Source organism: Octopus bimaculoides, chromosome 1 (assembly GCF_046866305.1).
Source record: "Octopus bimaculoides isolate indiv1 chromosome 1, ASM4686630v1, whole genome shotgun sequence".
NCBI lineage: Eukaryota > Metazoa > Mollusca > Cephalopoda > Octopoda > Octopodidae > Octopus > Octopus bimaculoides.
The window spans coordinates 66,888,950-66,905,744 of NC_142928.1; the positions used below are offsets into that span (position 1 = coordinate 66,888,950).

Sequence of the window (16,795 nt, forward strand, 5' to 3'; positions counted from 1 at the left end):
CCTGATCAAACCATCAACCATTTTAAACAGAAGCATGCACCAACATGCCAGTGGAGTATAACAGTTACTCTTTCCTCATCCCACTACTACAACATCTAACCCCATTCACCCCTCCTCCATATATTTGGCAGGCATCATTATAAACTCCTATCATTGTTTCCTTTTTTTCTTCTTTTTCTATCATCTTTCTTTCAATCTAAAAAGAGTTACTAAAATGTGTTTGATGTTTAAGAAGGAGAAAGATTAAATATTTTGACCATAAGAAATTTGAAGAAAAAATATCAATTTGTGTGTGTGTGTGTGTGTGTGTGTGTGTTATATTCTTTATTAGTGCAATTATTCTTGTGTTACCAAGTAATTTATCTGCCCTATTAACTTCATTAGGTAGGAGCATAAGATTTGTGGCTTTCATCTCTTCTCCATGAAATAGTTACAACTAGAACCAAATCTGGGTCACATCACAGACGCAGATCACTGAAAGCTTATAGCATAAAATTCAGCACTTGACATGCATGCATGCATTCATTCTATATATATATATATATATATATACAAACAAACACACATACATACACAGGAGTTCAGGAGCATAAAAGGGAGAATAAGTGTTCAATATTTACAGTTGATTCATCCTTCTATTTGCTACCTGAACAAAAAGCAGAAGGGGAAAAAAATCCTTGTGAATCATCAGTTTCAAAATATAAAATTCCTTTTGCTTCCCCAAAGGCCAAAATTTTGATATTCTGATACATTAATCTCACTAAAGTAAACCCAAAATAAAGCTTTCATAGTTTTCTTTTTCTTTTTTTTCTTATCTTCAGTCATTTCATCTAGGGTTAAAAAGAGAATCTATCAGTTTTCGCCAGTGAGTACTGAAGTTGCTCAATGAACTGAACTGCCTATTCATTGAAGCCTAATACCAGTGGCTGAGTATTCCACAAGTGCTTGTAGCATTAGCATAACTCTCAGGCAGAATCAGTGTGACAGTATGTTTGACAAAGTTGGTTCCATTTGACAAGCTTCCTACATAGTTTACACCCACCCGTTTTCACTTATTCATTTGACCTGATGCTATGGTACAATTCCTGTATATATACATAATGAGTTTGACTGACTGAAATACATGTAAGAATATAAGAAGCACAGAAGTAAACACTTTCTTCTCAGTCTTATGTAGCACCTACTGACACTCTTGATTGAGCGTGTATACAAGTGGGTCTGTTTCCACATACAAGTGAGTTTGTTGTACTTGTTGATTAAAAAAAAATTTTTTCTTTTATTTCTTATTTCTATATTTTATCATCATAGGTCTTAGACATTTAAATTGATAAACAGACTAACAGAAACAGAGAGAGAGAACAATGTTTCGGTTTGTTACTTTTTTTGCAACAAAAAATAGGAAAAAATATTCTACAAGTAGAAAAGCAAATTTACAATAGGTATTACAAGAGGGGGTGAAAACAGTTGACTGCTTCCCCAAACGCCAGTTTCTTCTTTTTCCTCCAGTTGTTGTTGTTGTTGTTGTTGTTTGCCCCTGGAATCGATAGCCATAAAATAGGACGACGACGAATGGATTCCATGATGGATTTAGTTTATACACAATTAGCAAGTTCTTCTTGTTCAGCAGGCTGCGACAGATAGCAGCCATAAACGGCAGCTAACAGTGCTGCAGTGACTGTGATGCCTATACTGATGGAGATGATGATGACAATGATATTGATGATAGTAGTAGTGGTGATGGCGGTAGTTGTTGTGATGGCAATGATGATAATGATGATGTTTATTATAATGAGAACAATGGGAAATGACATCCTACACACATAACTATCATCTCCGCCAAAGTTGGTTTCCGAGCCAGTCAAGAGCTTGATACAACCTACAAGAAGGAAAAATATAACAAACATTAAGTGGGGTGAAGCTGTTTGATAAGAGGAGGATTGAGGGATGTAATGGGAATGCTGGGGTTGGAGGAATCGGAATGGTTGGCAAGGGTGAATGGAGTGAGATGGTATGGGCATGTGTTGAGGAGGGACAAAGAGCATGTTCTGTGGAGGGTGATTGTGTTTGAGGTAAAAGGAGCGCAAAAGCGAGGTAGACCAAAGAAAAGGCAGAGGAGGAGATTAAGAAGGTTGGTTTGAAAAAGGAGGATGCCCAAAACCTGGTGAGATGGTTGCTATGACATTGAGGTAGATCCGGCCACCCCCATTAACGGGGACAAAACCTGGATTTAAAACAGTGGATGATGACGAAGTTAAAAGTTTGAAAAAAAAAATATGAAAAAGAAATGAAAACATCAGAAGAATTAAAAGCTTAATAACATATTAAGTGAACAATGATCTAAAATTAGAAAGATAACTACTTCAAACCAGACTTATTGCACTTATGTGCAACATATATCATTTCATATTTGTTTCTCTATGCTTACATGGGTTGGATAGATCACTAGCAAAGCATCTCACAACTTGTCTTTTATCATACTCTTTATGAAGTTCAGTTTCCTAAGATCAACTTTCACCACTTCTTCCCATGTTTTCTTTGACCTTTTCTGCATGTTCCTTCCACATAACTTCATACATCTTTATGTAATTGGCATCTGCTATATGCATCACATTTGTAGCAACTCAGTTTTCTCACTTGTACATTCTTCAATTTTTCTTTCAGCTCATCTGTGCTATATTACTTATGTATACAAATATTACCCATCCAGAGAGCTATGTTGGCTTCAGTACTTTCCAGTCCTCATATTTCTCCTACATGCAATGCCCATTTTTCACTACCATACAACATTACACTTTGTACAAGGTCTGATCAATAAATATTTGGACTGTTGCCATAGTAACAAATCAAAAAATATGCAAGTGTGAAGACTCTTTGCAAAGACTGACCTTGAACTCTGCTGTGCATGCACACTAAGTTTTAATACTCTAGCCCAAATCTGCTGTTTACAGCAATGCTTGGAAAGAAGGTGTGTAGCATGTGATTGTCACATTAATCATGATAGAGAAAGTTATCATGGCAATACCAGCTCAGAGGCCTGTGCAAAGTTGCAGAAAGTGTATGGAAAGGAATGTATGAACCGCACACAAGTGTACGAGTGGTTCACACATTTCCAAGATGGCCAAAAGAAATGTCGATATTGATGAACGTTCTTGGAGACCTGCAACCTGCAGAACTGAGAAAAATATCACAGATGTGTGTGCAGCTGTGAGGGGAAATTGTCAAAACACCATCCATGAGTTATGGTTCAGTTCAGTCCATTATCACTGAAGATTTGGGTATGAGATGTGTCGGTCAAGTTTGTGCCAAAACTGCTTTCAGCTGACCAAAAAGACACAAAGGTTTCAGTTGCACAAGATCTTAAAATATATGGTAGCATATGTTTATTTTGGTTACAAGATCTAATCCCAAAGTGATCAAAATAATAAAGTAAAAGTAATTTCTAAGGAAGCTAGCGATGATCTGCATCAGTAAATAATGAGTACAAACAATTCTAATATGAAGTCAATTGGTTTGCCATAATGATGTAGTAAAGCCTAACATTTTGGGTAGTGTAATGTTTGAGAGGGAAAGAGAGGGGAGGAAAGAAAATGTTTTTTTTTTGTTGATACTGGAATAGATTGATTAGGAGAGAGAGAGAGAGAAAAAAGAAAATAGAGAATTAGACAGGGTAAAGTCACAAGATAAAACATGCACTGACAGGACATAATAATCTAAGCAGAAAGAATGCTGGAAAATTTAAAAAGCAAAGTAAGGAGAGAGTAGAAGTTAGAGGAAAGGAAGATAACTGGGAAATAATCAATAAGAATGCTGTCAAATTTTATAAATAATATATATTGTGGCCAGTTAAACCAAAACCTACCAAAACATTTGTAAATTTATCTGGTACCTCAAGTCAATGTGACCATCATCTTTAAATTCTATCCCCATGCCACTTATTTTCACCAAATGGTCCTTTGTTCTCCAATAATCAAACTTGTACTCAAGTATGATTATTATCATTAATATTACCATAAGGATGCTAAGGTGGTAGAAATGGTAGAAAGCTAAGTAAAGCATCCTGCAATATTTAGTTGTGTCTCTTTACATCCTGAGTTCAATTTCTATTGAGGTTGACTTCTGCTTTTCACATTTCATGATAAATAAAGTGAAGTACTGGCAGTAATTTAATCAACCATACCATTCCAGCCACATCTGCAGTTGTGCACCAATTATAGATATAGTTATTATAATAATTGTAATCATAGATATAGTTATTATAATTGAAAGTGGAAAACCATGACCCTCCTCTTCATCATCATCAATATATTTTAAGCTTGTTTTTCCATGGACAAGTCTGCCACAGAGCAGAGCACTGGATGAAATATGCCTTCAGTATTTAGTTACTTCTACATTCTTGAGCTCAGTTCTAGCTAGGGAACAACTTCATCTCACCCACATAGCTTCAGACTCAACACAGAGGTCTACATCAAGTGCCTGGAGGTAGTGCTGCCCTGGGTCAAGGATGGCTGCTGGAAGACCCTATGTCTGGCAACAGGACTCTGCACTATGCCACACAAGCAGGAGAACACAGTCATGGATGTCAGACAATTTCTGCAACCACATCACCCCTAACATCTGGCCACCTAACTCCCCACACTGCAACCCCTTTGATTATGTGTGAGGCACAGTTGAGCAAGAGACCAACAAAACTCCTTGTAATACCAAAGATGAACTGAAGGCAAGGATTATGGAAGCATTTACCAACTTAAACAAGGAAACCGTCCAGAAGAGTAGCATGAGATTCCGAAGTTGCGTGGAGGCTGTGGTTGAAGCCAATGGTGATTTTATTGAAACAATTTACTCTTTAGTATTTCAAGATATTTTTATGTAATTTTGGTAAATATATCTGTTCAAATAAGATGTCGTGGTATTTTCATTTTTGCATAATTCAGATGACAATTTATTCATCCCCCCCCCCCATACACACGCATATAAACACATATATGCATATGACCAACAACATAGGAACTTCCAGTCCCTATTAATAACTTCTCAACCACATATAACTACCACAAACTCTCTAACACCAATAACATTTAAATTGAGTTATTCTTGTCTAGATACTATTATTTCCCTAACATCACAACACTATTTAAAACACACCTAGCTAACCCAGTGAAGTAAACCCATAAATTGACAACCAGTGTTGGTGTGTTTACATCCCTGTAACTTAGTGCTTTTGAAAAAAGAGACCGCTAGAGTAAGTAGAAGGCTTTAAAAAGAAAATAAGTATTGGGGTCAATTCATTTCAACTAAAATGTCTTCAAGGCGGTGCCCCAGCATGGCTGCAATCTAATGACTGAATCAAGTAAAAGATAAAAAATAAAAACTGATATAGAGTAAAAGAGGACACTTTTATCCAAACATAGAGAAGCTCTCTACCATTGATGTCCAGATAAAATCCAAACTCAAATTATAAAGGGGTTCGTGAAATGAATGACATAAAAACCAAATCTTCCTCACAAAAAAAAAATCATAACACAACTACACAGACTGGAATCTTTCTCACTTGCTGTCATCAGTGGTGAGATGCTGCAAGACCTCACTAGGTGTGCCAACATGGAAAAATGGTTATAGGTGCAGGAGTGGCTGTGTGGTAAGTTGCTTGCTTACCAACCACATGGTCCCGGGTTCATTCCCACTGCGCGGCACCTTGGGCAAGTGTCTTCTACTATAGCCTCAGGCCGACCAAAGCCTTGTGAGTGGATTTGGTAGACGGAAACTGAAAGCAGCCCGTCGTATATATGTATATATATATATATATATATATATGTATGTGTGTGTATATGTTTGTGTCTGTGTTTGTCCCCCAACATCGCTTGACAACCAATGCTGGTGTGTTTACGTCCCCGCAACTAAGCGGTTCGGCAAAAGTGACCGATAGAATAAGTACTAGGCTTCCAAAGAATAAGTCCTGGGGTCGATTTGCTCGACGAAAGGCGGTGCTCCAGCATGGCCGCAGTCAAATGACTGAAACAAGTAAAAGAGTAAAGAGTATAGAAGGGAGTATGTATATGTGTATAAAATCATGTGCTACATTATAAATTAATCTGTTAGTAAATAGGAAAAGAATATAACTTATCCCCCATACACACACAGACTGACTGACCACATCCTCTTATTTACAGCATACTTCATAAGATACCAAACACTCCACACACACACAAACATGGCTCCAACACCATTCATTCTCCCTACAGATCATGTCACTCCAACCATACACCATTTTTTAAATATTGGGTAAAAAAGGACCAGCACGGCTGACAGCAGCATTTAGTGGACAATTTCGAGTCTTTTGTGTAGGAATCTACTTACCCTTCACCTGTAAGGGCACAGCAGGCCTGAATATGCCATACGTGGTCCTTTATTGAGGTCAAATTGAGTTGTTGGGAGATCTCAGCAGCAGACATGGAGCCCTTGATGTCTTGTTTGTTAGCCAGAATCAACATGGCAGATTTACGCAAATCCTAATAAGAAAGAGATGGAAGAAAATAAAAAATTATGTGTATTTGTGTGTGTGCATATACACATCGCTTTATGTTGAACAAATGGGTGTTGCAGAAGATATGGGTTTTTTTAAATGAAATTAAAACTGAGAATTTGTCTTGTAACTTGAGTTTCACACCACTTCAACCTTGGAATCTTGAGTAGGAAGACAAATTCACACTTTAAGTTTCAATAAATATGTATATATATATATATATATAACGTGAGAGAGTTAGGGGTTGGGGGTACAACCCACTAAGGGATAGTATCTATCCAGTATACTGCTGGGAGGGTACCCAATTATTGCTACACTAGTGCTATACTAGGTGCAATCAATGGGAGCAGGTAAAAGTGGAGGTTTTACCCAAAATTTGTGTAACAATTAGAAAATGGAGGATAATATGCTGAACCCAACTACTTGCAGACGGTGTATCCTGTTGAATTCATTAATTTAATTCATAGCAAAAGTGACAAAAGAGAGGAAGAAAAGAAAAAGAAAGAAAGAACCAAAGCACAGGTGTCCATGGCAGACTATGTTATTTTGCCAACATGGTTTACATATAGAAGTACAAAGTACATAAGGAATTAGAGGATGAACAGAAGTTTAATCTTACAGCTGTTACGGCCTAGTTTTGGCACGCCCCATTCTATCCGAATATTCCTTACCGGAGTGATTATCGGATGACATTTTGAAATGGGGTTACATGCCCGAACCTCTAGGCCTCATATCATCGTCGCTTAACGTCTGCTTTCCATGCTAGCATACACACATATAATGTATGTATATACAAGGGAGAGTCAAAAATTACTCTTGTTTTTTCAATGTATTTACACAAAAGCTGGGAATAAATAAGTACGTCAATTTTCTATATAGTCTCTATTTCTATTTAGGCAGGGTATTCCAGTACCTCAAAACACAATTGGTTAATGGTTTCAACGTTTTGGGTGGCCATGTGTGGGTATGCGTTGTCATGCAACAACAAAACTTTCTTCAACAATAGGCTTCGGCTTTGGTGGACAGCAAAGCACTGTATCTTGCACTGTTGATTGTACACCCCTTTTCCCCGGTAGTCTTCCAGCATAGGCCATTTTGGGTCCCAAAAATGGGTTAGCATCACTTTTACTGTGGAAGACTGAGACTCGAATGTCTTCATCAGTGGTGAGCAAGGATGTTTCTACTCCATACTCTGTCTTTTGGATTCTGGCTCATAATGACAGACCTACGTTTCATCTGTGACTATTCTGCTCAAAAATTCCTCGCCTTCATTGTAGTGATCGACTAAACATTGGCAGACCTCAAGACGTTTGTGCTTGTGCTCTGCAGTAAGCTCTCTTGGCACCCATCTTGCACAGATTTTATGGAAGCCAAGCTCATCATGGATGATTTGATAGGCAGAACCATGACTAATCTGCAGAGAACGAGCTACCTCATCAATGATAACTCGCCAGTTCACCGTTATCATCTCTCGAGCTTGCTGAATCTCCTTGTCAGTGGTGAAAGCTGATGGGCATTCTGCTCCCTCTTTGTATTGTGCTAAAAGCCACCAATGAATTTTAGCACTTGATAAACCTTCTGACCAGAGAAACTGGATCACTGCTCTTTGTTCTTCTTTGGTGCATATTGCTAGTGGAGCCAGAAAGAAAAATGGTGCAATCAGGCTCAAAGTTCAATCACTTGACCACAATAGTACCAACAATAAGCACACATACACAGAAGGCAGTGTGACAATAATAAAGATATGTTATGGCAAAAGTGTGGATAATTTTTAACTTCCCTTCGTATATATATATATATATATATATATATATATATATATATACTCTCACACATACATACAAAACCAAAAGAGAATCATATAATAAAAATATATATTGGTAACTCCCATTTACAAAGAAAAACACTTTACATGAAGTGTACTGATGAGAGGAATGTGTACGTCTCTGTTCCAGAATAACATTATAAGAGCAAGTATAATACATCATTCTATTTGGACACTGATGTTATTAGATTCCTCAGACATAGTACCTTTATATACACTTTTTTCATTTTACTTTTTCACTCGTTTACAGATTTCAGTCACTGCACTGTATTGAAGGTTTCACATGATCATATTCTCAATTAATTAACTTTCTGCATAAAACAACCTGATGCACTATTTTATATCAGTCTACACAGACACATTTCACAAGCTTCTGCACAATGTTTGTCTATAAGATTCCATCCACAAGATAGTATTCAACTCAACTGCAGTAGAAGTTTCAAGCAATGGGTTAAAAAACTGGAACTACGTGGCCACAGACATACACACACACACATATATATTCTGTAAATAATAATAATAGTATTTTATAAGCTTAAAGCTTATAAGCGATCACCGTGCAATGACTAAAGAAAATAGTCTAATGATGGGGCATATAAGCCCTCGACGGAAAAAGTAGGATTTCTCATACATATGGTACTCAAACCCACACCTCCTTGTTTTCACAACAAGAATGCTACCATTATACTAGTGCATGCAGTATATATATAATATATATATATATACTCAAATTTTTTTGAATCAACAGAAACAAACCTAAAGAATATCCATGCCAGCTTTCCAAATTTGAAATTTCAATTGGTTGTAGGTGTGCATGGAATACTAAATTCTTTGTAACTTACCCAAGGTGCCACGCAGTGGTACTGAAATCAGAATCATATGGTTGGGAAGCAAACTTCCTACCACACAGCTGCACCTTGTAGCTTTCTCACAAGAAGAATTGAACAAAGTATTGAAAAACCAACCAAATCATACTTCTGTGATACTTCTGCTAGTTATTACAATCACCTACAATTCCTATTCCCATTTAGTACTAGGTAAACTAAGCTGCAGTGAACTATGTATCTTGGCCACTGATGCTGTACAGAGTCAGAGTTAGGAAGCAAACAGCCAACCCTCTTGCTAATTATCTGGGACCCTACTGATTTCAGCCATCTGCTCTCCTTATGCTTTATTTATATACCCACCAATTTTAAATAAAGTCTGGTAATAGATGAGCATTGATAAATAAATAAATACATTTACTTAGTTTATACAGTTGGCCTTAGAAATAACATTAAGTCTTAAACTAAATAAAATGCTTTATGTTTTTCTTTTTCTTAATTACAACCAGAGGCAGAAATAGAATATTCAGTTCAGAAGTTGATTGTATCTTGAAGCATGTCTGATTTGTGATATATAGAAAATACATAACAAATTTAGTATTTGCAGAGAAATAGACACAAAGCCACAGCAAATAGCTCAAAATGTTGCATACTATCTTAAGCCTTTGCATGGCCAACACGTAGTTACATCTTGCCTGGGTTATGATTAACCTTCTCACCATCTCTCCATACTGGCATTTGACATAAACCATACCTCCACCTTTGTTTATCACTCACTCATTCACCTCTACCTCCATATCCAACCATCTGTCATTCTCACCTCACAGCTTTATGAAACTCCCCACTCCTTACCCATCTGATCCACTGTCTCTCTCTTATGCTCATCTTGTACCTTGAGGATTTGCTCTGACACACCATCACCACCATCTTATCTTCTTCCCAGCTACTCCCACCTATCCTTATACAATGTGGGGTAGTTATCCATCTCCTTAATAGCAAGACACCTGTGCTTGTCCTTCTACCATATCTTAACACTGCAATACGTGGCATAAATCCACCTTCCTCTCTCAAATACTTGACTCGTTGGATGCCTCTCCTAATGTCATCCACTTTACAGAATGTACTGGGTGCTTTTTACATAGCACCAGCATGGGATTCACTTTTACATAAATTACTATGGAGATAGAATTTATAACTCAGTGTTGCATAAAATAAAGGAACTGACTCGATTTACAAATGTGTTGTAAGATGGGCTAGAACATTTGAGAGGTTACTATTCCTATCTTGCAGGTGAACTTTTTTTCTCTTAACCAGTCAATGCCTGAACAACTGGGATGATGACAATAATATGTATGAGAAGCTCCATGGCAACTTCTGGTAATAAGCCATGAGTAAAAAAGAAATTATTTCAATAAATGAGTAGATTGGAAATTGGTTCAAACTATACGTTCCACTCTTCATCATTGTTTAATGTTCTTTGTGCATGCTAGCATGGGTTGGATGGTTTGACCAGGGCTGGTAAGCTGAGGGCTGCACCAGATTCCAGTCTGATTTGGAATCGTTTCTATAGCTGGATGCCCTTCCTAATACTGTGTCAAAACTGAATCTTATGGATTCAATCTTGACACAGGAAACAAAACCAAACTATTTGACTGTTTCTATTTAATTGAGCATTCTACCACTGAGCCATTTTTTCTAGTCATTACATTCACCTCCTTCATTAAGCAGATGTAAGGAGTGAGAAAATGGACAAAGATTAATGCTTTATCTAGAGCTGAGATCAATGCAAGTTATGGAATACAAATGACTTTGCCATTGACAAACCAATGTCATAACTCTTCAGGTATTGTAACCTGTCAGATTATAATAGTGATCTCTTTAACTTTGTTATTGTTGTTATAACAGATACATAGTTCGTGCAAAGTGTTAAGCTAAATGTCTTACAATAAATAGTTTCATTCTTTCAAATTCTTAGTTCAAATAGCATCAGGGTCAGTTTTATCTTTCATCTCTCCTTAACAAACAAAATAAGTCTTGAGCTCATTCCCCAGAATGTCAGGTTCTTAGAGATGACAAAAGATCAAAAGGAGTAACAGTACATGTACAGCATACTTATTCAGCTCTTGTCATCAACAAAGATTAACATTAAGATGATGATATAACCAAGTACAGCATGTAAGCCATGTGTTCTTTATTGTAGAACACGGATAAAAACCATATACTTTTGAAAACTTACCTCATGAGCTAGCATTGTATAAAGTTCTTGTTTGGTAATTGATAACCGTTCTCGATCACAGCTGTCCACAACAAGAATCACAAACTGCAGAAAAAGGAAGAGAGATGTTAAAAAGACAAAAACAAAATAATAAACATAATGAATCAGTCATAAACTGTAACTGAGTGAGTTATTGGTGCACAAGTGAATGCTTCATTTTCCATCTCATGATTCCTGGTTAATATGGACAATTATACATTGTCATTTTCATTGTGAGATGCTGCCTTACTACTAAAGATCCTCCCCAGTTGCCAACATACTCCCCCATCCTCTCCTCCTACCATTCCTCATCCCTCTACCTAGGTTTATCTGCCCACTCTCTCTTCTGTTTCTCCTTAGTTATAAGAGCCACTTTAGGACCTTAGCCTTGTAAGTCACAGGGTAGTCATCACTAGCGCTGGTGCCCCCACCCCACAAATAAACATCCAGAATGCTCTGAAGAAATAGTTGGCATTAGGAAAAGGCATCTAACCATAGAAACCACACCAAAGCAGATATGGGTGCATGACAGTCCACTGACTTGGCAAACCATTTGACTCATGCCAACATGTAAGGTGGACATTAAATGATGATGATGATGATGACTCAATAGAGAAATATGAGTGGAACTTGTGATTAGCTAAGCAGGTGGTGACAATGCTACTGTAGTGAACTGATCTCATGTTAGTTTCGACAAACAAGGGTTCAATCACAGGAAGTACCAACCTATTGTATTATAAGTGGTTGAGTATTCTACAGACACCTGCACCATTAATACAATCTTCCAGTGAAAACTCAGCAGGACACTTTGTGTCAAAAGGCTGGCCTTTCAAATAACAAATACAGGCCATATGACAAGCTTCCATGCAGTTTCCATCCATCCAATTTCACTCACAAAACCTAAATCAACCTATAGCTAAGCTACAAAACACTTACCCAATGCATCTTGCAGTGAAATTGAACCCAAAACTTAGTGGTTGAGAAGCCAACATCATAACCACTCAGCCACGTGCTCATAAGGTTCTGTATGTAGTAAGGTTTATTTTAATCACACAGCTAATGTTCCCTAAACAATAATTAAAATTTAAAATTAAATGCAATATCAATAAAAAGTAAATTTTAGATATTGTAAAAAAATATAAAGAGTCAGCTTAGATGCTGGACGATTGCTGAGCACCACAGGAATGAATATCTCAAGCCTTATGAGACACAATCGACTTGTATGTTGTGTTCTCTCAATCAATCTAAAAAAATATGAGTCTAAATATCAACAGTGAAGCTGGTGCCATGTAAAAAGCTCCAAGTACATTCTGTAAAGTGATTGGCATTAGAAAGTGCATCCAGCCATAGAAACCATGCCAAAGCTGACAGCAGAGTTTGGCATAGTTCTTTGGTCTGTCAGTTCCTGTCAAACCATCCAACCTATGCCAGCATGGGAAAAAGACATATGATGATGATGATGATATCAGAAATGAAATGAGAGTCAGCACCTGAATTGGTGACACAAATTGAGGAATTAAAACTGGAGTCAGTGATGAATGCTTTGTATACAGACTCCACAGCCCTACCCAAAACCACAATGTTATGAAATAAGCTTAGCCATACAGCCATGCCTAACAAGTTGGGAATATATAGAACTTACCAACTCCATGGATGTTATGAACAAGTAGAAAAAATATAGGCTAAATGGTAATTTAGCAAACCCATCACACTGAAGCAATCAGAAATCAAGTCATACAAATTAATAATGATGTTGATGCTAATATAATTAAAATTGTGTATGAAAATCCATACCTCAGCATTTGTGTAATAAGTGTTCCAAGCAGAACGTAAAGATTCTTGACCACCAATATCCCACATTAGAAAACGGATATTTTTCCATATCACTTCTTCTACATTGCTCCCAATTGTTGGAGATGTGTGAACCACTTCATTCATCAGACTAAAAGAAAGGGAAAAAAATTAATCAAATAATTATATTTGTTGATGTTATTATTCATGATATCAATCATAGAAAGTTTTCTGTTGTTTGAACAATAAGCAAAAACTACAGCTCCTCGTATAGTTGCCTTATACAGCTTGTATAACCTTTTAGCATTTTAAATCAACCCAAATATTCTACTTGTTATATGTTCAAACTGGCCAGATTTAACCCTTCAGCATTTAATCCAGCCATATCCAGCCTGAATATTCTTCCTGTTTTGTTTTAAAACTGACCATATCCAACCTTTCACACCTACCCTACAATGTCATTCTGAAAATATACAAACCCACAATTGATATTTTGAAACTAGAAGATAATGTATAATTAATTCAAAACAATGTCAATAGAAAAATCAGTTGACAAAGAAATCTGAATGCTAAAGGTTAAAGGTCAGAAACAATGGAGAGAAATTCTAAATATTGAATAGGATAGCTAAGTCAATCTATTGCACTTTTTTTTTTCTTTTTTTTTTGTGTGTACAAAAATTTGAACACAGCTGTTTGTTCAGTCAAAATACTCTTCGATTATGTAAAACTTTAAGGTTAGTAAAGTGACAGAAGCTGTAGAGTGTAGAGCAAAATATCTCATCGTAATGTCATGTCCTGAACTCATGTCAGACCAAGATTAATTTGTCTTTTAATCTTCTGAAGGTTCATCAAACAAGAGCCAGGTGTGTAAAATAGTCAATACAATCGATTCTATCAGTTCAAAGCACAATGTAGTTGACTATAATTATACACTGCTCAAGCTGTTGCTTACAGCTGCAGTCAACTGTACCTCCCTCAATATAGCTTTTGAGGCTAGGCTGACTGAGACAACGAGATTGCAGAACTGTCACTAGAGACAATGCAGCAACACAGGAACTGGGATAAAGAATTTCACCATGTAAGTTGATAGCTACCTCATTGATTCATCCAGTTACAACAAATACCGATAATTTCAATTTTTAGTGTAAGGACAAAATACAGGGTGACCCAATAGTTCTGTTACATTTTTTTTGAAGTTCTTAGTTTAACATTAAAAAAAAAGTGGCAATTTTATCATTATTTTATATTGTTTTAAAGATTTTGTCTTCTTTCAGGTTCCGAAACTCATCTTTAAGATATAGTTTTGTCCAAAATTAGAATGGGACATGAATGATCTGCTGTAGTTGAGCTACATCAAGCTGGCAAGTCGACATCAGAAATTTTTAATCTTCTAAATTGGCTGAAAATGAAGTGAACGTCCATCAATCGAACCATCAATCGATTTAGAAGATCAAGATCATGCGAGAACAGGACATCCTAGGCCAGTCAGGACTTCCAGGCTCCAGAAAATCATCAGTTCCAGAGTTCACAGAAATCCAAAGTGCTCCATGAGAAAGATGGCTGCTGAGCTGGGAGAGAATGTTTGAGGTGAGTTGTCAAAAGCGACTTGCTTCATTGAAATGCAGAAAAGTTCACAGCCTAACAACAGCTTCAAAGAGAAAGGGACTCGCAAGAAGTCGAGCTCTGCTTGAGAGGCTCAATACTCATGGCATGGACAATGTACTCTTCACAGACAAGAAGTTGTTCACAATTGAAGAAGCTCACAACAGCCAAAATGACAGGGTCCTTGCAGAAAACACTGAGTCATGTCTAGAGGATGCTAGAAATATCCACCACACACAAAAACCTTTATCTGTAATGGTTTGGGCTGGAGTATCTTTGACAGGGAAAACTCTACTTGTTTTTATTCCTGAAGAAGTCAAAATCAAGGCTGCAAGCTTTGAAGAACTCATTCCTGAGCCTGTGGTGAAACATTTGAGCCAAGAATTGTTCAACAGTGGCCCCTCTCTTTTCCAGCAGGATGGAGCATCTGCCCACGCTGCCAACAGGACTCAGAGGTGGCTTAGAGACAATGTCCCAGATTACTTGTCCATGGAAGAATGACCTCTCTCAAGCTCAGACCTCAACCCAATGAACTTCAGCATTTGGTCCATCTTGGAGACCAATGCTTGTGCTAAATCTCATTGTTTAGTAGTGGCTTTGAAGAGGTCTCTGTAGCATGAATAGAATGAAATACCACTAGAAGTCTTGCGAGCCACTGTTGAAGCAGTACTTGATAAACTTAAGGCTGTAATAAAGAAACGAGGTGAATTTATTGTATAATTTTTTGGAGTAACATTGCAGAAAATGTTAAAAACTAGTGTGCAAGTTTTCAAGTAAATTGGTTTGGATTTGGCTGAAATACATCGTTTAACCTTTGTAACGGAACTTTTGGGATACCCTGTATAGTAAGAGACATAAAACAGAATTGTTTTCTTTTTCTAATGCTTTTAACTACAATGATTCAGGAACTATTACTTTAAACCACACTACTCTGTTGATTTGCCTAATTTTGTTTTTCTTTATCTGATTTAGTCAAACAGGTTTATTATTTCAGAAGTGCATGTATAAATTACGTTTGAAAAAATCTAAACACTTCACTTTCATCAATGCTCTAAAAATTGATGATAAAAAGCAATGATCTAGAAAGAATTGACTATTATAGTGGTTGATTAATTAGGTAAAAAATACTTTGTGCATGTGAGTGTTTGCACATGATCCCCTTCTCTTCAGCTGACACCAGCTTGTTAAATTAAACCAGTTATATTTAAGGTAGACTGAAAGTCACTAGGTTAGGCAAATATTAAATTAAACAGTGTTTGGCTTTCGTTGCCATTGCCCTTCATTACAGTTATGCTTTTCCCCATTTTGCATTTTATTATGGCTTCAGTTCACTCTAAATTCTAGAAGATACTAACTTGCGGCCATCCACATTAATACTCTCAAAAACATGATGGTCTACCTACTATTCAAATCTCTATAATATTAAGTATATTCTTTCTCATTTCCATCATTTGTTTGTCCCTCTCTTGTCTCTTTCCTTTACTCTTTCTCTCTCTCTCTCACACACACACACACAAACTTGCTCTATCTCTTGCACAGCCACAGCAAAGACAGCCCATCTACAAATTCTGGTCACTCCAAAATCCTAATCTTCGAAAACATACAACAGTATTTCTCTCATCTACACACTTTGTAGTTATCATACAATAATATTCTTTCTCATTGCTGACCATCATACCATAACAGGGAGTACCATCTATTTTCAACATTGCTGAATCGCCCAGTTACTATTACTTTCAGTTGTAACATTTAAACAAATTTTGCCATCTCAAATTTCTCTCCTTCCTCTGAAACACCAACTTGGTATTCATTAGTTAGACATGCTGGTGATTTGCTCTCCTATGTCATTCACTAATGATCTCTTACTCTTGAAAACTTCATTAAAAGCAATATCATCATGTCTAGCATACAACCTCCTAACTAAATTGCCTTCCTGTGGGCTCCATTTGTCTCATCTGTTAGAACTGACAATTCCAGTT

The 16,795-nt window shown here is 36.8% G+C and overlaps 1 protein-coding gene across 2 annotated transcripts in view; it reads right to left on the reverse strand.

The window, feature by feature from the left end:
- Nucleotides 1-1,239: 1,239 nt before the first annotated feature.
- Nucleotides 1,240-16,795, reverse strand: part of LOC106870789 (ADP-ribosylation factor-like protein 5B) — a 109,836-nt gene continuing 94,280 nt past the window's right edge. For both annotated transcript variants that reach the window (XM_014916993.3, XM_014917001.3), the window contains exons 4-7: nt 13,218-13,365; nt 11,406-11,489; nt 6,355-6,506; nt 1,240-1,876 (exon numbers count right to left, since the gene is read on the reverse strand). In XM_014916993.3, coding sequence (XP_014772479.1) covers nt 1,828-1,876; nt 6,355-6,506; nt 11,406-11,489; nt 13,218-13,365 — 433 coding nt within the window. In that variant the 3' untranslated portion in view covers nt 1,240-1,827. The remainder of the gene's footprint in view (nt 1,877-6,354; nt 6,507-11,405; nt 11,490-13,217; nt 13,366-16,795) is intronic.